General features: G+C 41.3%; 1 protein-coding gene across 4 annotated transcripts in view; it reads right to left on the bottom strand.

Annotated features, from left to right (window-relative positions):
- ELF1 (E74 like ETS transcription factor 1) overlaps positions 1-21374 on the bottom strand; it is an 88177-nt gene that overhangs the window by 21276 nt on the left and 45527 nt on the right. For 2 of the 4 annotated variants that reach the window (XM_062636842.1, XM_062636840.1), the window contains exons 2-5: positions 16371-16681; positions 8142-8316; positions 723-830; positions 260-424 (exon numbers count right to left, since the gene is read on the bottom strand). In XM_062636842.1, the coding sequence (XP_062492826.1) occupies positions 260-424; positions 723-830; positions 8142-8316; positions 16371-16442 (520 nt within the window). In that variant the 5' untranslated portion in view covers positions 16443-16681. Of the gene's footprint in view, positions 1-259; positions 425-722; positions 831-8141; positions 8317-16370; positions 16682-17058; positions 17484-18362; positions 18481-21374 lie in introns of those variants that run through there. The other 2 variants (XM_062636843.1, XM_062636841.1) reach the window with 2 other exon arrangements.

The raw sequence follows: 21374 nt of genomic DNA, 5'->3' as shown, positions 1-21374 counted from the left end.
TACAAACAGGAACAAGCAGAGATTCATGTTTCCTGTGGGACCGGCCATCTTTGCTACCTCTCCAGCACCATCAGTATCTAAGCGCTAGCATCTGTGCTCACACTACCCAGTAAGAACACATCTCCTCTGTATTGCTAGCTGAGAAATTTCTTGCTCAGTCATTTTGACACCCAGAATGGTTTCAGACACCCCCAGGGGAGGCAAGCATGCCACCCACTGCTCTCCTACTCCATACCGCTGTTCTCCAGTAGCATCTTACCTTTTTTCTTCTTTGGTTGTTCAAGTTCTGGAGTCTCTGGTGATTCAGCATAAGCGTCTGGGGCTTGGTGAACTGCCACCACGTCAGGGATCCCATCAAACGTGACTGACACGTGTGTAATAGGAGACACGATATCATCATCTTCAGTTGCGTCAAACATAGTTGCTTAAGAGAAAGGGACAGCAGGGATATTTTCACAGAGCCACAAGGACTTTTAAAGGCTGTTTGTGCTTTTGTTTTTTGTTTTTTTTTTTTTACATCTTTCCTTACTTGTTCAACTCTGGCTAAGCAATTAAATCATTGTCTACAACACTGGACTTCTGTTATCCAAACTATGCACACAAGGCTACTTGGAAACAAAATGATCTTAGCAATTCCATGTAATCATGGTGCACTGAATCCATCTTTCTTTCACAACTAAGCAAGACAAATAGAGATTAGATTTGCTTTCATAAAAACTTACTTATTCTTTTGTCATCCAACATAGGACCAGGGGAATCCATATTGAGAAGTGCTTCAGCAGCCTCGATTGTTTCCATTGTCTCATCTCCATTATGACAAGATGCTTCAACTAAAAGCAAGAGAGAAAAATTAACTCTTAACAAGCTACAAACTGGACTTAAAGCGTAACATGTATTTATTCCTATTTCATTTCTAGGGAAAAATAAGTGGCAAACATGATCTTCAACTAGCTGAGCAGTAACAGGTTAGCTGGGGAGAAAATGCACACTGCAAGAATTACCTTATTTAATACACTACATTTTTTAGATTGTGTGAATTAAAAAATAAACCCAAAACCAACACAAACCCTTTGTTTCTGCCTCATCCCCTTTCCTGATCAAGCACATGCAGTAAAACACAACACACATGAACCCTAGGAAACATCACTACTACAAACAATACTTCACACAGTATCTTTTTAAAAAAAAACAGCATTGCTGATTTCTTCTTATGGTGGTCCAAAGGAAGTGAATTCCATAATTAAGAGATGCTCACCAAAAGTATCCTGTCATTTAGCCTGGAGGACAGATCAGAAAATAATCCACAATTTTTATTAGAGAGAATATGATCTGAATGTGTAACTGAATCCTAAACCATTCAAATCCATGGGGATTACAGGTAGGGCTAACAGTGCAGGCTCCAGAATCACACTGGAAAGCAGACATAAACCATGAAAAGCAATACGGAGGGCTGGCAAACTGTTCAAAAAGTCTGACTACTGGACAATCCCTCATCAATTTTATGATGGTGTCCTTTAGACAAATCCAAAGCTCCTGAGCACCAATTTATAATTAAGGTCATCTGAAGCTACACACCAAAAACAACCAATAAAATATCACTTTGCAAAATAACAGCTGTCCAAGAAGATAACACTGGTTTGAGAGGAGGAGTACCAAACCAGAGGACTTTTTTCAATATAAATATAGCATGACAAGTAAGTTAGATACTAGTTCTGGTACCATAAACCTTTGGGAGTGTTCAACACATTCTTTTAGAAGTTAATCTTTGTTGGATAGCAATGCAGGGGCCAGGCTTCCTTATCCTCTGACACCAATTGAAGCCACACTGGGGAATTCACTTGCATTTATCAAGCGGCACAGTGGGTTGCATTGGTGTTCCCCTCCATAAGGCACATCAGTTACTTTCTCAGCCTGCTCATGAGTCAGCTTCATGCCCTCTCTCCCTGCTTAGCTTTGAGGAATTTGGGGTGGGGCACTCACAAAAAACAAAAAGAAGAAAAAAAAAGAAGAAAAGAAAAAAGAAAGGAGACAGACTGACAGAGCAAGAAAAAATGCACCATAAAACACAACACACAACAACCCTGGAACACTTCTTCTTCATATAAAAGCAAGAGGTTTATCTCTGCACTTAAAAAAAAAAAACAAAACATCAGCTAAACAATCAAACAAGTAAAAAAACAACCAAGCAAAAACAAACAGTTTCACCCCAAGCGTTTACAACTCCAGCAATCCTATCAGTAGGAGATGGCAAAGATGAATGCAGACTGTCACACATCAGTCCTACCTCCTCCACCCAGCTGTGAGTTACGGGCAGCACACAGAGCTCAGGAGAAGGCTCATCCTTACCTTCTGGATTTTTCCTCAACATTAGTCCTACCATGCCCCAAGAATCAGAGGCTCAGGCTAAGACAGAATAAAGTAGACAAGCATTGGGAACCCATGACCCACACAACAACTTGCCCTGTTGTCTATAGGACCTCTTCCACTCCCCGTCCTGCATAGACATTCAGATAGTTAAGGATCTGCAACTGCTGGCTGACATCTCCAAGCAGGCTTAATAAATGAGAGACACAGAGTTGGAGAGGACAGCATGAAGGGAAAAGGGGAGGTGGTGAGTACGGACTCAGGGCCTGGCTTGGGAAGCCATAGAGTGAGACGGCAGCAAACTGCTCACACTTTTGTCATGCAGGCTCAGAGCTCCGCCACAGACCCCTCAGCCCCAAGAACCAAACAGCATCCTTAGGGAGTGCCTGGCCAGCTGAGGAGGAGACTGAACCAAGCGCAGCTCAGGCAGACTGCAGGCATGCTCATGCTTGGCTTAGAAGCACTGACCTGGTCACTTCTGGTTCCACTTTATCTGGATGAGAACCTTCCATATCATCTACCAGCATAACAAAGACCACAATAAGGATGTTACCCTAAATACAGGCACACAGCACTGCCAAAGCAGCTGTCATTAGTTCTGGCATGCTTTGAATGGTCAGGAAGGTAACCCACCCTGATGCAGCTCAGCCAAAGCCATGGAGTGGGGCTAATTTACACTGCCACATACAACTTAAAAACCAGCAGTGGTACTCCCTGGTCCTCAGTGCTGCAGGCAGGGAAGAGACAGCAGCAACTGTTTGCTCCTTCCCCAGTAAGAACTGTGTGAGAAGCAAACCTGCCTGCTTGCTTTCAGGTGCTGAAGTGATGGAGCTGTGTTAATTCTTCACTCTGAACATTGTCAGGAGAGGGAGAGGTCACCAGGTTTACATCACCGTTACACTGTGTAGCTAGAAGTTGACCATCCATTTCCAAGACTAATAAAAGGAACTTATAATAGTCATACAAATAATGTAAGCATAGGATTAATATAATTTGATGCTCACAAAAAACATAAGGAGCACCAGAGGTCTTGTCTATCCACAGAATGGCAAAAATGAGGTTTGTAACCACATTAATGCTCTTCCTAACACCCTCCAAGCCTCTTCTTAGCAGATGATTTCACAAGGTGTTTTGAAACAAATTAGTATTTCCCTGTTGGTGAAAAAACAAGGGCTGTGGTTCTTCCTCCCATCTCTCTTCCTGGTTCATGATTCAAATCCCCAACACTTAACACAAGCCAGGCTTCATGCTTTTTTGATCACACAGAGAGTCAATTTAGTTTTACAAAATGGCTGAAAACAAGTTTGGGGGGTACTGCTGAGTTAGCAAGTTGAATTACAAGAACTCAAGAGCTAACACAAACAAGGTGTGGGGCACCACACAGAGGAGGTGAGGCACCACCTCTCTGCCCTACTAACAGCAAGGTGCTAATTCACACTACTCAACTTCAGACAGTGCTTGGAGATAACCAACTCAGCAACCAAAGGCAAGTCGGTGTCTGCTATTTTAGCTTTTCCCTTAATGCTGCAGAAAGGTATTCCAACCACTGGCAGTTACGATACAGACACAAATTTAAGAAGAATTGGGATGAAATGGCTTATTTGTTACACTTTGGCAATGTCAGAGCTGAAAGAATGGGGGAGGTGACTTCTGAGAAGTATCAGGTTTCTAACGTTATATTAAATAGGTGGAAACTTTTTTTTTTTTAAAAAAAAAGGAGGAAAGAAGAGGAAAAAAGGAAATGGGGGAAATGAGAAAGGAAAAAGATGGGGGAAGAAAAACGGGGTGAACTATTAAGAAAAAGGGAGGAAGGAGGTGGGGGGGGGGGGGGGAAAGGGAAAACCACACCCAAAAGTAATTTCACTTTTTTTTTTCCCCAGGGTACTTTACAAGTTCTTGTTTATCTGAACCAGCCACAAGTGTAACCCTCGGTATCTGCACGTCAGTTACAGCCCAGTTACTGTGAATCCGGGTTCGCTATGAATCAGCAGCGCTTGCCATTGGCGTGAGGCTTGCCCAAACACAGCCTTCTGCTCTCCTCACCCGGTTCAGAAAGAAACTATGGCTCATGCTGGAAGCTCCCCACCTCAGCACCAAGTCCTGCCTACAGCCTTTCTGAAAGCTCCACACTGCTTCTGGTGATCCCATCCTGCTCCTGCTGCCTCCCTGGTGGGGAAGTGCCTCCGGACAGTGGACAATGTAGGCGCCTCCCTGTGCAGGCCAAGATAAGGGCTGTGCTAGTCATAGCTGTGTTTAAATTCACTGCTGGTTTCATTATAGACAAAACCAGGGGCCTCACAGTCTCAAAGTAACATCAGAAGAAATCTAGAGGTGCTACAAGTAGAGAGTGATCCATTAAACACGGACAGAGCTCCCTTTTGCAGAACAGCTGGCTGTTAAATTTAAGCAATTGCTTTTCAGTATCATCTCTCAGCTGACTGCTAGCGAACACTGGAAAACCAAGTTTAAGAGCCCATATATTTCAGGAGACTTACACATGACCCTTCATTTTCTTTTTAAAATGAGGCTTTACAGTTTGCAAAGAAAATCATTTCACTGGGGAGCTGTATGAAAAAGCTCTCACTGTTTTTAACCAGATGCTATGTGCAGCAGTGAATAATTTCTTTACACAGTAACTGAAACCATACCCATTGTTGGGGTTTGTTTGTTTTACAGCTGGCACCTTGTCAACTCAAAATCCTTATGGATTAACACTATGAAGTTCAGTTTCAACCAAACTATTCCTTTGGACTTCCTTGTAACGTCATAAATGATCACCAAAGATGATGAGTTTGCGCAGGCGTGCAGTACCCAACATCTCTTTGCCTTCATTCTCATACCCAAGCAGCTTGGTGCATGCCATGAATGCTAGAGCATCACAAAATGTACAAGCCAAATGCTGCTGAACTTCAAAATGATGTAAAGTAACTCCTGAACTGGTTACTAAGACCATTATTGATCCATGAAAATGCGCATTTCCATGCTCACTATTCACACTAAGCACAAATATTCTGTCCCTCCTATCTCACCCCCCGAACTGTCTCAGTGCAGCCACTTCCCTCATCCTACATCCAAACACCACTAAGGTACATAAAGAGCAGAAGACAAGTTGGCCCAGAATTTAGTTTGCATAAACCATTATTCCCTGTATTTTTCAGAGAACGAGTAGCAATTCAATATTCCTCTTAAAAAGGAAGAAAAACATTTTCAATATTCCTTTTCAAGATAAAACTTCATTCAAAGCCAAATGCTCCACTTTATCTTGTTAATCATCCCTTATTACATGATAGTTATTCATTCAAAATCCTGTAATATGGGTTCAAACTGGCATCGTAGTTTTTCCAGGGAAGAGTGCTTTTGAAGAGAAGAGAAAAAAAATACAGGCTGAGTGGTAATGTAACTAAAAAGCTGATTTTTAGCAGGGTTTCATGTGAAGCAGATGCTGTTCTTTCTGTAGGTTGTAATTTATACTACAGGTAAGTAATCACCGATGTGCAGTAGCCGTGGGATTGAAGGGAGCTACGTCCTAGACCTGGCAAAACCTACCAGTGTCCATCTTTCTGCATATAGATCCTAAAAACTAACTGGTTCAGTTTCAGGAGACCTACTGTTATTTTCTGTTATTTTAGGAGAAAAGAGAAGCTTAACGTATGACAGAGCCATGAAGCAGTACTGAGAAACTGGTTAAGTTTTACAAATCCTGTATATTAAGCAGCCGTTTCTTGGTAATGTTTAGTCATAAATCATGGTGGTTTCAGTTTCGTTTTGCTGTGAACTTCAGCCTTACGAATATTTTAATGTGGAATTAGTACTGGCTTTGTAGGTCTGATCCTCTCTCAAACGCATAACGTGGAAGTGACTGAAAAGAATGGTCCAAACTTCAAGAGCAAAACAACACATTTCACTGTTGAGGCCAAACACCCCATGAAAAGAAAACAAGAGGGGACCTTCAAAGAAGGGAGGGGAAAAAAAACAAAGCAGCTGGAATATAGAGTAGGTGGGAAATTTCAGTTATGATTAGCCCCATTTCAGAGGCAGCCTATGACAAGCTGCACTCTCTTCCATGGCAGCCCTGCAGCTCAAGCAGGCAGCTGCGGCCACAGCCGATACTTGCATGCAGCAGGCAGAGAGCTCCTTCCTCAGTGTCCTCTTCTCACCTCCTGTGGGGTGCCTTCACACCCTTGGGGGCTCAAATTCTGCCCCCCCTTGAGTCAGGCTAGACAGCTGCCTGCCTTGCATCCTGAACAGGAGCTTTCCGCAATGGTGCTGGTCCCTGCCTGGCCTGGTTTCATCCACTTCTCTGTCCAGGGACACCTACAGCATGTGCACTAGCTAGCAGGATGGAGAGCATGAAAAGCAGAATTACAGAACATCTATTTCCTTCACAACAACAACCTCTGCAAAGTGGCAGCTCTGGTTTCCTAAGGACTTTGACTTTAAAGAAAACCAGAGTGCTTGGACTACAATGGATGATGGGAACAATACCATGCTTGTCTGCTTCTAAAGTATCCCAGAAACCCTTGGACACCATTGGTTACAAGGATTACGTATTTTCAGTCTCTGGCAGCAATTTGCAAATCCTTCTCATGTGACCAGCACCAAAAAAAATGTTAACAAGAGCATTCACAAAAGTGGAGTTTCACAATTACTCATGCAAGTAAAAATTCACACACAATGTACTACAGTGAATATGGATTCATAAAAACAATCCGCTGTGAAAAACTCAGTGTGAGGAAATGCCAGTTGCACTGTGAATAATTAATGTGAATAGCAAGGGAATAGTTGGCAAGAGGTCTCAACTTGAAATGATGTTTAAGTACGTACAACCTTCTTGAATAATCAGCTGATGTGTACGGTCACAGTCTGTTCACAGTTAATTCACTACTAAGAAAAAAAAGGAGCCATTTTCATCAGATAAACCCATTTACTGAGACCAGCTCACATCAGTTTACTCTGTGAACTGCTCCTCATGTCAAGTTTTGTGGAGTTTTTGTTTTGCTTTTGGTGGAAAAAGATCATATCAGACTGTGACTTTGGAAATCATGTCAAAAGCATGATTGAAACCAGCAAGCTGTCTCCAGCCCTGGAGACAGTCCAGGTGTGAGGCCTAATGGCTGCAAGAAGATGCAGAAACAGGTCTCTCTGTGAAGTATCTACCCCTCCTTCCAGGCTTGTTCTGCAGAATTGCTTCAAACACAGCGAGGGGTTTCTTACAACATGTGGCATCTCTGAGCTCTTGAGAACTGGGGCTACCTTTTTAACAGAATTTATAGAACATCTGTAGCTTAGGCATGAGTCATTATTATAAGATTATTAAAGATCCAAAATGCATACTGTGTTGTTCGTACTTACACCAGCAAGTCAAGCTAACATGCACATTTTATGGCTAATTGTATGCCCTTGTGAAGCTAAAAGCAGCACAGCTACTCAAACTGCATATTCCTGCTTTTTGGTATGTATATTTACATAATAACCACGAAATAAGAGCAAACAAACCATGTAAGGGCAAAGAAAAATCTTGTTGGTACTCTGAGCAGGACTCTGTCTTAATATCTGTTGATGGATGGAGCTCTTCACCATTATCAACTGTGCAGCTGGGATTGCAAGCCACCTGCTAACAGTATTAATGCCATTTTCTCTGTCTTGTACAGAATTAACAGCATTTAGTACTTCTGTAAGTTTGTTTCCTATTGGATTTTGTCATTAAGCCTTTTTTCCACATTAGCTACAACCATCTTGGTGCAAAAATGTGGCACAGAAGTACTTTTATTGCTAACCTGTGAGGGTGATATCATCATCTTCTATGATCTGCTCTTCTGCAACGTCCAGAGAGTTCTCAGTGATCATGTCACTAGGTTCATCCACACAGGTTAACCCAGAGTAGTTATGTAGGAGTTCTGCACTAGGAACATGCTCCACGATGACAGCAGGGAAAATAGATGGATCACCAAGCTAGGGGTGGAAAAAAGAATATTAAAATAACAGTAGTTAGACTACATCCAATCTTAACCTTAATCTAAACTTACTGTTACTTCAACAGACCTGTTTGACATTGCTCAAATATTAGATTGCCAGGAGAAAGTACCAAAGAAGAAGATGATTTTTAGCACATAAACTCCAGTAGCAGCAGTGTCCCACTATGGGCCAGAGGCTGAGCATCACTCTAATATCTAATATACTGGCTTTACTCGGGTAGGAAACACCAGACCCCCAGGACATTATTTCAAAGCACAAAAGCTGATGATACAGAGGAGTGACAATGCACAGTAAATGCTCAGTGTTGTTGGCAATAATAGTCGGCACACAACTTGCCACAAGCACGTTCATCTTTTGTTCTCCCCAACAAGCTGGGGGCAAGGGAGTCCTGCAGCTGTCAGGACTGGACGAAGCTCTCACAGGCACCAAGTTTCCCATGAGACACTAGTTGAAAATCACTTGGGGATGCTTGCTACAAGAGCAAGGAATGTAACAAGGAGTGCTTCATATACATACTGTAATGCTTTCCCTCTTTAATTCTTACAGTTTTAGTCACTTGACATTACTCCCCCTCACTGCTTCCCTTCCTAAATCTGCTTTCAGACATCATCCTTCTGCCTCAATACTTATTTTGCATCACACACAGGAGAAAAGAGGCAGCTGGGAAAACAGAAATCAAGCTGACCAGTAATATATTAGTAAGAGAGAAACTCTCTGAAAAGACAGCCATTCAAGAGGAAGAGGTTTTCAGAAAATACCATTTACTACAGACACAGTATTTTCCAAAGTGAGTCTCTTTGAATGCTTTTTACAGGAAGAAAGTCACAATTGATGATTGCAGAGCAGGCCCAAAGAAAGTCTAGTGTAACTCTAAGCTTCTCTCTCTTTAAAAACAAATCCAAAAGTTGCTAAAACATGTTTCTGATAAAACCGGTATACCTACATTTGGTCTCACCCTCCACAGAAAAGCACAGATACGCATGGGCCAAGGTTACTTATTTAACCACACGAGAAAAAACAACCACTATGTGATTATGAGCTTGCTTAGGGATTGCTCATGTCTTAGTCTTGCCACTACACACATAGCCACTAAGAGAACATGGTATCAGAGCTATTGGCTCAACACAGACATGGGCAATGGCAGTAAGCCTCCCCTAGGGAAGAGCCTGGAACTTAAGTACTAAAAGTAGAAAGTGCGATTAGAAGTTTCAAAAGGCAGTAATTACCACTTTACATTGCTCTGTGTTTTGTAAAACATGTCTCAGCAACAACTGTGGTAAAGGGCAATCAGGAAAAAAAAGGAAGAATTAAGAAACAGAACTAGTGTTTGTATGGGCTTCTATCATGGACAGTTTGCTAAGCAAAAAAACTCCAACAAAACCAAAAAAAACAGCAAATAACCCGTCTACTCTACCAAACACAAGCTTCAAACCAGAATAACATGGCAGGAGATCAATAAACATGAACAAAGGGCAGACGAGTTAAAGCCCTGTTGTGCAATCACATTGCCAGATGATGGGTGTATGCTGTGTCAAGCAATGAGTCAGCTTCCACCCCACACCTTTGTGGCCAACTCTGTCCAAAGCTGCATCATGCTGGGGCTGAAAAAACAGACATCACTGGTGGCCACAAGGTCCCTGCTGTTCCTCAGAAAGAATCATGTTCACATGTGCATGCATCCTGTTTGTTTACTGACCCCCAACATTCCTGTTCCTATTTGTTTCCAGGCAAAAATAAACAGATTTGATAACATAAAAGCCACATCAATAAAAAAAATAAAGCACTGTAAAGAAGAAGAAAAATCTAATACTGTATGCATTAAAAGGTTTTATTTTGAACAGTATGTTCCATACACTAGAAGGAACATGGTCCGTTACAGCCTCATCATTGAGACCCAATTCATGCTCTAAAATAGTTTAAATACCTCAATTTCAGTAATATACCGCAGTATGTAACTATTAGGATGTAGGTTACATATATTGTACATCCATATATGTACCTACATCAAAAATAATAAAAAAGGTTTACATACAACACTCAGGCTCTCGTCATCAGCAAGCAAGTACAGCACATGCTTTTCAAGCACCTGTTCAGTATTCTACTGAGCATGTCAAAACCATCAGTTTTAGGTAGGGAAGATACAAATAAAACTTTTGTCTTTTCATCCTGCTCTAGTGTGTAGACGCTAAGGGTGAAGTTCATCTTGCCTAACTTCAGGCAGCTGCAGTGCTTAGACTTGAGCTAGGAACCCCAGGCTCCTCCTCCAGAGCCAACAGAGAAATGCTTATTTCTAGGGCACTATTTCTCTGCCCAGTTCGAGGCTCCTGTGCTACAACATGAATCATGCCCTAAAAACACCTATTCCTCTCTGTTGACTACAAAAGGGTGGGTGGAGGTGTTGGGGCGTCTGTTTCTGCTGTAGGCGTCTGTCTCCTCTACACTCAGCAACAAATGCCCAGCTTCCTGCCCAATGCGCCTGAGGTGAAGTGCTCCTTCCTCCCTGCTTTCACAGCTGCACCAGCTTGAGAGCTGCTGCATCTGCAGCAACGGATCAAGCTGCCCGTGCTTAGGATGACCCTCACGTTAGCTTGTTCTGGATAAAAAAGTTACCTTAGCTCAGCTCTGTCCTTCTCTAATGACTGACACTCATGTCACTGACTTGGACCCGGAGAGGCAAAACCTGCTCCAGGACTGCTGTTATTCTTTAGTGGGGACAAGTCATGAAAAAAAACCTGTTTCAGAATAATAAGTGAAACAGATAAAACCAAACAACTGTCACATGCTTTCAGCTTAGCTTCTCAAAGCCCTATTTATATTACACCCTACTTATCGCTCTGCTGTGAAACCTAATTACAAAAGCCCAAGCATCCATGTGTCACTGAAGTACACCTCACCACTGACCAAAATGTTTCCTGTGGTACTGAACAGTGCTGCTGTCACACACTTCAGCAGCAGTTGATTTGATCCATGTGATCAGATGTGATCTGCTCTGCAAGGTTAAACTGTATTTTGACCATGTCTAGAAGCAACCATCATTCACACACTCCGACACAGCCACTGTGTCTGTCTACAGACAGAGAATCGCCATGGCAGGGCAGTACCTTGTGGCTTGAACTTGGCCCCGCACCGTCCAATGAGTCTCCTGACACACTGAGCTTCCAAAAGACAAGAGATGAACAGAAAAGCATTCACTTGTGGTAAGACACTTTAAATGTGGCTTTGCTTACATCAGTAAACAAAGTTTACATTAGTTTTGAACTGGAAGAGTCAAAGTAAATATCACTTCCTATGGTCCATTGTTCCACCTGCTTCCAACTCATACCTTACAATGTATGGACTTTCTTTCCTGCCATGGTTGTACAGAAGGAAGCATATGCTTTTGGAGAGAAAAGCATTCACACAACTGCAAACAAATCTAATCTGAAATATATTTTTGCAGAAATGATCACTTTTTTGCACAATATTTGTAATTGGTTATGATTTCATTAACAGGCAGTTTTAAAAGCTATCACTCCTGTATGCTGAGGTATACATGATTGTTGAGACAGAAAATCTCCCCTCAGTAATTCCATAAAGTTCTTGTTTTCATTGACAGCGCCTGAATCTCAACTGAGAACCAAGCTAAACCTTCTTGTGGCTCTGCTGTTGTACAACACATGAATAAGTTTTTTACACATTTAGAGCTTCAGAGGAGCCCGTATTTACTATGGCTCCCTTTGATAGCAGTGTGTAATGAGGATTACACACAGGGAAAACATTAAATTAAGGACTAGAAGGTAGTGTTTCGATTAAGACAAATTAAATTACCTCTCTAATAGCATGAACACAAAATAATTTATTTCTAATGCAAAGGTGATTCTACATGCACTAAAAAAAAAGGAAGAGTGCAAAGTATTACACAATTAAAACGAGTCCCAAATTAAAGTGTCAGCAATGACTTTCAAGAAATCAATATATAAATCCATAGAAGAACAATCTGTGTATTTTCTCCTTTTGCCTACTTCTGCTGCTTTATCTTTCTCATGCAAAATATAGTTAAAATATGACACCCTCACTCTGTCAAAGCTTTGGCTTGGCTTCAGTGTACCTCCCATGTCTGCTGCACACATAAAACAGTTGAGCTACTACTGCAATCTTCCCAAGTCTTAGACAGCAAATTCCTCACTGCAGTTCATCTACAAACTGCTCCTGTAGACCAACCTTTAACAATTTGGAAGACTGCAAAGCTTCAGACAGATGCTGAAGCCCGTGGAAGATCCCATAAGGAGGTCCTTGAAAGCATTGCTCATGCGTGATGACCCCCTGAAAAATGAGCCCTCTTTCCTCAGGTGCCAAAGGCAATATTTCTTTCTGCTCTAAAATTCCTCTTGAGTGTTTGACAGGCTGACAAAGTATTTCTTCTTTTTTCTGAACATTTTCTCATCATCTATCACCAACTGACACAAGATCAAAACACCACCCTGGTCATGGAAATGGAAGATAAGGAAGGGGACTTCTTCTGTTCTGGAGGTACCGTCTTCTCATACTGTGAGTCCTCTAAGGAAGAAAACTTGTTCCAGGAATACAGTGACTAGCTTCTAACTGGTGTGGAATAAATGTTGTGCGAGTGAGTGATGGGTGGGAAGAAAGGCATACGACAGATAGGAGCAGGGAAAAGCTACAAGGGAAAAGAAGAAAGAAATCTCAGTGAAAAAAACCCGATATTTTTAACAGAGCAACAGAATCCAGACTTGCAATACAACTGGCCATTTATTAAACAAACAAACCAGCAAAGTGACCTTGGTGACTAGAAAATGGGCTTTGGCTTTCTCTCAGTGGAGGTTCCTGTGCCAACAGCAGAGGCAGCTTCTGGACTTTCAAGGCATTCCCATGGCCAACATCTGCAAATCACCAAGTTTCACAGAGAGATTCTGGAAGCAGGTAAATGCTGCTTGCTTTCCCAAGCAGATAACCTCAGTATGGGTCTCACAATCATTTCCTTAAAGTCTTCATAAACAGAGAGTGGATAAGGAGAGGACTTTCTGCCAGAGCTGGAAATAGACAAAAAATTTAGATCTGGGCCTTGACCAGGTGACTTATGTTTCAGAAAGCCCATGGCAACAGCAGGCAATGTGGAAAAGCAAACCGAGGTATAAGAAGGTGGTACAGAAGTCACAGCCCAACCTCAGGGATTGGACTGGATCTCTCTTCTTCAGAAGAAGGGAAGAAAGAACCATCCCTCAGAGGTACAGAAGGTATCTTCAGGTACAGGTTACCACATGCATCAGCCACTTGAGAAAGAACGTGATTGCACAGAGCAGTCATGCTGGGGACCACGCTGGCAATTTAATGGTTGCGATGATTCAGTGTGACTCTGGCACCATTTAAACCTTCCTAGTAAGGATACAGCCTCTGTGGCTGCTTTATTCAGCTTTTTAGATGTCCTGATCAAACATAACATTAAGTTAACAAAGGACTAAATGAAAAGACATTGAGGGGAGAAGCTGCAGACATGAAAAAAAGCAGTTTTAGACAGTGGCACTGACTCAGGCCAAGCCTGTAGGAGCTCCTGCCCAGATGTACGTGTGCAGTCCCTCTCAAAAAGAAACCAAACCAACAACAAAAAAGCAGCCCCTCCATTTAACCAGGATCTCTGGCATGTAGCATCAGCCAGACAGGTTATCAGTAGCACTAGTGCAAGCTGCTTGTTCCCCTCTCAAAATTATGAGGACATCATCCCATTTCTCCCTCACCATATAAACGCAATGTGATAAATGAACTTTCCAAGTAAAAAAAATAAATCATTATTTTCTAACCAGAAAAAGATCAAGCTGGTAAGAGAGAACCTTTCCTGTTCACATGGGCCACGTGACTTGAGTTCCTCCCACTGGCGTCTGCCACTGCTCAATGCCTACATTTGCAAATGTACTGCTCATAATTTATGGTTGTTTAACCAAGGCTTAGAAAGAAAATAACTTTTTGAAAGCCATGAATGATGACTTCCCTGAAATACTGAATGTAGCTGCCATCTAGACCCTGACCCTCTCCTCACAGCTGTTCCATGTCCTGACAGCTCTTGGCACTACAGGGCTCCAGGCAAAGCTTTGACAAAAAGTACCAAAGCTCTTGCAATGCAGCTTTTGGGGGCATCACAAAAGTAATTATCCAAAGATCAATTAAATGATACCTGTATACAAATATGTCACCTTCTGTATACTGAAAAAGCTGACAAAATGCTTTTGAAGAATGCAAAGCAATTCCAGACCTAATTTTTTTTGCAAAGTACACAAATCATGTTATCCATTCCCAATTTGTCCAGAACTTAAAACGTTCAGGAGTAGCAATAGCAATATCACCTACGTTATAAGAAACAGATCAACCAGGTATAAGAAATGAGTAATCTTTTTGGGTCAGTGTACTATAAATCGTTGTCTGAGCTGAATCTTGCTCCAGCTTCCCAGATCTTTCCCTATGCAGGATTCCTTTTCTACTAGTGAGTATTTAAGATCTACCTTCATGCAGCCAGCTAACTGGTTGCCTGCATCTTTGGTACCTGAAGGAAGTTAATCCAGTGATTTAAGAGGAGATTGCATCTGATTCTTTGCAGTGATGGACCTTGTGCTATGCGCTCTCTCCCTTTGGCCTTTCAAATGTTTCATTTTGTCATCTTGAGAATATGCTACAGGACACCTTCTTTCCTTAAATTTCATCTGAAATAGGGTTTATTTGGGTTACGAGATAAATGCCAAAGTTGAGTTTGTTCTGGAGCTGGAAGAAGCCCTGTTTAAGGAGTTTTTACTGCCCTGTTGAGTACTCTTTAGTATTTTTAAGCTTTTCCAGGTGAACATCTGAAGGAATTGCAAGAGGTAGAATGCACAACTAAACCAAACAAAACCATGTTTGCTCGCATTACCCCTTCCAGAAACCACACTGAAGTAGCCCTCCCCATCTCAATTCTTCCCTCTCCCATAAGCTTGTAAAGCAAAGCCAGCAACAAACAACAAACAGCAGTAATAAATAAGGCTCATTTTCAGCTACATTTGTGCAATTCCCATACCTAAATCCCTAGGCTGCCACAAGCTCTGGAAAAATACAGGGAAGGAAGTTACATTACAAGTTCCACCCAAAACTGAGTTAGCACTTTAGAGAGATAACACTCAGTTCATTGAAGTGATCACATAACTCTGACAGCAGAAACTGGACACTGACCTAGTCACATATTTGGCCATACAGAAAACTAGAGACAAGATTATAAAGCCAAAAGTATTTTTGAAAGACAGGAGGATCAATGCTTTTCACACCTACAAAAACAGGAACAGTTCGTTGCAGTGCATCACAGCCTTTTACAAGCTGTTTCTCCGCAATAGCCAAACACCTAATTTCTTGTTAATAAATGCAAACCCTGCTATTAGCCACCATCTGGTAAGGAGCTGCCTGATTTTTACAATAGGAGTACCTTGCTGAAGCCTCAGGACTCACAGGATGTGGTTTAGATAATCAACTCCTAACTGAGAACCTACTCAGATAAGAACAGACATATTCTCCCTGCAGTGTGAAAGAAACCCATTTAAGTTACTTTGAAGCTTATTTCTGAATAGCTGGCATACAGTAACACAATTTAGAAACCGATATGCAAAAAGCAGTGAGCAAATAGCTACTGCTCCTTCTAGTCATCTGGAGTGTGACTTTTATTCAGCATTTTATCCTAGCACACTAGGTTAAAACTACTGTCAGATACCAGAATTTGGGGAATTCTTCATCACAAGTGGATTGAGTCTACTGGCATAAGTCAGTGATACAGAAAAAAACACATTTTGGAGGAGGATGTCTCTGCAATACTGTAGAAGTTAGAACATTTCAACCAATTTCTGTTCTGCCCATGCAAGTTACAGGAAGCAACAGGAAGCTTTCGAAACAGCACAAAGATCTGCTGGAACAATAATGACCTCAATGTTTGCTTCTTTGTGTTTTACACCACATTTTTTCCTTGTGTTTTTAGAATATTCCCATCAGCAACTTGCATGAACATGATTTCTTACACTGTCCCATACCTGCTGCTCATCCTCCATAACGTTGCTGGCAAATTCAAACACAAGCTCATTCTGCTGTACAACTGCTGCCATAATAACGCATTCCCAGGTCTCAGCTCCACATACGAAGAAAAAGCTTCACAGATGTGAAAGAACAGAGAGCGCCACTGAGGTCCAGCTGGGCAGAGAGGCAGGATCACAAAATGAACCGAGTATCAGTGTTCGGATTCCTTAGATCATCAGTGTTCACGGGTTCTTCTCTTCTCAAAGGGAAACAAACCCAAGGGAAATCCTTTCCTGAGTTGCTCTTCCCACCCTGATAGCCTTTATCACTGTGGAAGGAAAAAATAATCCAGTTTTAATGAAGAAAAGATTCCTTTAGCAATGTGAAATAGTAGCAGTCACAACAAAGCTTGCTCTGAACTATAACTGTTCCATCTAACTCCAAGCAAGTCAGATACCTTTGTATCATCAGAGATATTACTCTTACTAATACATGACAATTTTCATTGCCTTAAAACTGCTTCAGGAAGTAAGACATCAGTTTCAGAGTGTTTCATATTAAAAGCACGAGATTAAAGGAAAGTTACAAAAGTAAACAAAAAGAAAATTCATCTTTTCATTCAATTCATATATACACTTTTCACGTTCACGCGTAACTCTCACCTTTAAGTTATATTCAACATAAAACCACAAAACTCAGACTGACCTATTCAGCTGTAGGATCTCTCATGTGTATCACCTTTCTTCTTCAAACACAGTTCAAATTTAGTCAAGTTGTTATTTTGAGAGTAAAACGCTCTAGAACTTGATTCCCACAGTGCCACACAGATGAAACTAGTAAATAAATAGCTCTGTACAATCCAGAGAGTCCTGAGTTCCTTCGTGGAGCAGATCTTCGGCTACTTGTTAAAAATGCACTGTAAACGTATCCTTATCTCTACCACAGGCTCACAAGCAGCCGGAAGGAAACAGCACTGACCACGTCATGGCAAATTAGAACAGGCAAAAAACTGCACAGTACAATAGCAAAGAAAAAACCTACTCCGAACTATGGAATGTAAACAGCTTCACTGAGGGTTGGGAGAACACAGCTCCCACGTCCTCATTTCCTCATCAGCGCCAAATGTAAACCTGGCTAACATGAGTTTAGAAAGCGGTGTGCCTGTGTCACTGCTGGGGGAAAAGGCGAGCTCAGAACGTAATCTAACAGTAACAGAAACAGGTGCCTAAAACTGGGAAACTAAGGGATGCTGGTGCCTAGGAATTTAAATCCATACATTTTTAAGGAAGCAAAATATATGGTGCCTAATGTTTAGATCAAACTTCTTTAAACTGCCCCTGCTTAAGGGTTGCTGTGACAGAAGAATAAGGGGCAGAGGTTTAACATACACCCATCCAGACTGAGACCCTCCTTAAAGCCTTTGGGTGACTGCAGTGCCCTGGTGAGGATGACTATCTGCCTTTGTACAAAAGACTTAACTTCACCTTGTTTTTGCAGTAGGCTGAAATACAAAAAAAAAATGAAGAGCATCTTCCTCTCCCTAGTGCCAAGCAATTTAATTAGGGAGGATCATATGTCACAGGCTTATACTCCCTCACTCTAGGAAACGTAACAGCTGTTTTTCCCATATAGGTTGTGGTATTCCCGGATTCCTAAGTCGTGATGGCAGAGCATTTAAACCTCTAGATCCCACCTCTCTAAGAAATCAGGAAACCCAAGATTATGAAAACAGGAGAACCTCCCCAACTTCCAAAGCACGATTTAATGAGCTGCTAAAGGGTTCAGAAGAGTAGCCACAACCCTAACTAGGGAATATCTGCATTAATGAGAGCTACATGAATGAACAGAGAAGGAAGGGCTTTGGGAACCATGACTGTTCAACCCCAGCCCTTCCCATTTTGCAGGATGACTTGACTACTTAAGAAGGTTTTCCCCGTACTTCAGCAGGCTCTGGCACTGCAACCATATAATCGTGGGTAACTTCACTAAACGTAATTACTTGGCCTCACCTTTTAGAAGACAAGAATGCCATTAAGAAGTTACACATGCATACCAGCACAGTGCAACTAAGACCAACTTGCCCATCCCAGACTCCTACCGTTCTGTACACCAGCCTGAAAAGAAAGTACATGGTCATATAATATACAGTTTAATATTTCCTGCAGACATAATTGAAGTGGGTGAATCTGTGTCAATAGGGACATACCAGCTCTTTCAGAAGAGAGGACAGGTATGAAAATAAATATTTGAGTACAACTTCTATTTTGATTACTGCCTAGAAATAAATTGTAACTTTCAAATAAGATTAAATAATAGTATTTTAAGTCAATCCTTCTAATCAGTGAAAGGATTCCTTCACTCCAAAGTATCACTGGGCAAATAAAAGAAGCTCCTCAGCTTCCAAATGGAGACTTGTTTTAAAACAGGGGTTAAACTAATTGTCCAGAGAGAACCAGAGCTGGAACACAACAAGGGCTTGTAATCATCTCCGTTATATTAATGGAAACCACATGTGTGAACAAAGTCCAGTAACTTTCTAAGGCCAGTAACAATTAACAGTGTCCACATGAAATCAGGGCAGATGAAGTGTTGGAGATGCAGGCTACCTAATAAGCTCCTGAAGTATGAGGAAAATTGGAAGTACAGGCACTGTAAGACAGATTTTAGAAGTTCCCCACGAGCATTAGGAACTGGCATATTTTTCCATAGTCACTCATCATTCTGGAAGACATTAATATTTTACAGTAAATACTACACTACCAGGATGCACACTACATGTGTAAGATCCAGCAAACTTACTAAAAGCCATAAAAAAATCTTTTATTGCTTTTTATTAAAAAGAAAACAAACCTATAACAAAACCCTTAATGCAAAACTAATCATCATGATTTAATACCACTTAAGCCAGCAGCAGTATAAAACATCTCATCTCAAAGACACTCACGCACACTAGTTAGAACAGTCACGCTTCATGAAGATGAAGTTCTTAATCATCCGATATGGCTGTAGGAACAGACATTGAAAGCTGTTTTACGGATCCTGCACCATGGTGATGCAGTGATGGAAGACTGTACAGCAAAATGCTCCTTCTCCCCCTCCCCAAAACCAAAGGAATCTATAAATAAAAGTCAAATGACAACTTCTTCTTACAAGAAAAGGAACATCTAACCACAATATTATGACCAAAGTCAAAGACAAGTGAGTGAACAGAATTTAGTGAGCTTTTATATCAAACCTTACAGAGGTTAGGTACTCAAACTATTACTATTTACAGGGAATTTTCATTACTTCTTTGGTGGTACACAGTAATAGCAAATGATCTATTGGGCAACAACAGCATGGCAAAATAATGCAAAAGTACTGTCCTTTAACCCATATAACTTTCTCTGGCATACAGAAAACAAGAGCAGCTTTTCACAAAAGCCAGCACAATCATAAACCAGCTATATTCTCCTCAAAATCTATTTTTATAAAGTGTGCTTTCATTATTCCAAGTATCACAGGATCCTGCTGTCTATAGGCTTACACAAACAAGACTATTGTTTTTACTATAGAATGCCACTTATTTTCCTGCATGATTTTATGTACATCTGTGAGTAGAAAATAAGTTATTTGCAAACAGCATAAAATGCATAAATTGTAGTCGCATGTACAATAAGCTTGGCTACATACAAATAGTCACAGAAGAAAGAGAACCAAGTATATATTACCAGAAAATTTATATCACGTTTTCAGAACTACAGAGTAAGTAAGGTTTTACTTTCATTTTTAATAACTGTTGTAGTATAAAAAGCAGTATTCAGACAAAGCCATATAAATAAACATCTGAATTTTGCTTAATCCTTGAAACTGAACACACATAAATTATTTCAATCCCTCCGGAAGTTCCCCTCTTATACTGATTTCAACATCTAGAAACAATCTCCTCAGTCAGTCTGTCAAAAAGCACATTCGGCTGAATTAACCCTTAGTACACTGCTACTCTGCTGTCCCAGAAGACACGTTGTAGGTCTCCTTCCAGCCAGATGTCACAACATTTTTCCCCACAGCTCTTCACCATATATACCTTACACTGAAGTCTAACCCTGTTTAGGTGGTTCAACAAAGCTTGTTAGAAACATCTCCAGAACCATTTTAGGGCCCAATGGTGAAGCTGCAATACTGCAACTAGGCTCCAACTAGAAGTAACAAATCCACAATTTCTCCTTCGACTCCTGACAAGACGAGCCAGTGTAGCCCATCCTGCCTTAGCATCTGAACACTGTAATGCAGAAATAACACAGCTGCACCATGGTGGAGCAGGTGGAGCAGGCATCAAAGTGCGAGGCACAAACCCAAAGATTTGCTGAAGAAGCCAGCTATAAACTTGGAAGGTTCAAGTCTTAGTACTGAGAGCACAACAGCTGAGCTGAAAGATGCCTCCAGCCAGCAAGCTACTGGATCCAGTCCCATACAGCACTGCTAAAGATGGCTGCAATCATCCTGAGCTCCCTTTTTTGTGAAATTAGTAAGAACATTTGTACATTTAAAATTAAGAACCAGCTTAGCTGCTTTAAGATTCAAATACACACCTGAACCCTGAGTTACTGCAGAAATGACTCAACTCAGCACGGAGACAAATGACTTGGGGTTGAAATTTCCCATTGATTTGCTAAGATAGTCTGCAGCATTAGCTCTAGCCTAGAAATGCCAAAGCTGGGACTTAACAGAAAGGCAAAGCTGAGCCCCCTTCTCAACACACCTTGGATGTGGGAGGAAGAAGGGAGCAAATGAGAGGATAGGGAAGAAAAAAGACATCACCTGGAAATACTGGACTGAAGGACTGAAAACCATCCTGGATGAGGTCAAACACATGGAAGGTACCACCACCATTTCACTCAAGTTTCTAAGTCCTTTCTACCAGTGGAGGTTAGGGATAGACCAAGCCAGAGCCAGTTCAGCCTCTGCAGAGTTGCATCTTTCTAAGATACTGTACAAATAACACATCACAAAGTGTGGTTTTCTTCAAAAGGGTGGAAAAG

Source organism: Pezoporus occidentalis, unplaced genomic scaffold (assembly GCF_034315485.1).
Source record: "Pezoporus occidentalis ecotype Australia unplaced genomic scaffold, CSIRO_AGI_Poc_V1 ctg5, whole genome shotgun sequence".
In the NCBI taxonomy this organism is placed as follows: Eukaryota; Metazoa; Chordata; class Aves; order Psittaciformes; family Psittacidae; genus Pezoporus; species Pezoporus occidentalis.
The sequence above is the reverse complement of the archived record's forward strand: the minus strand, read 5'-3'. Positions and strand labels throughout refer to the sequence as shown.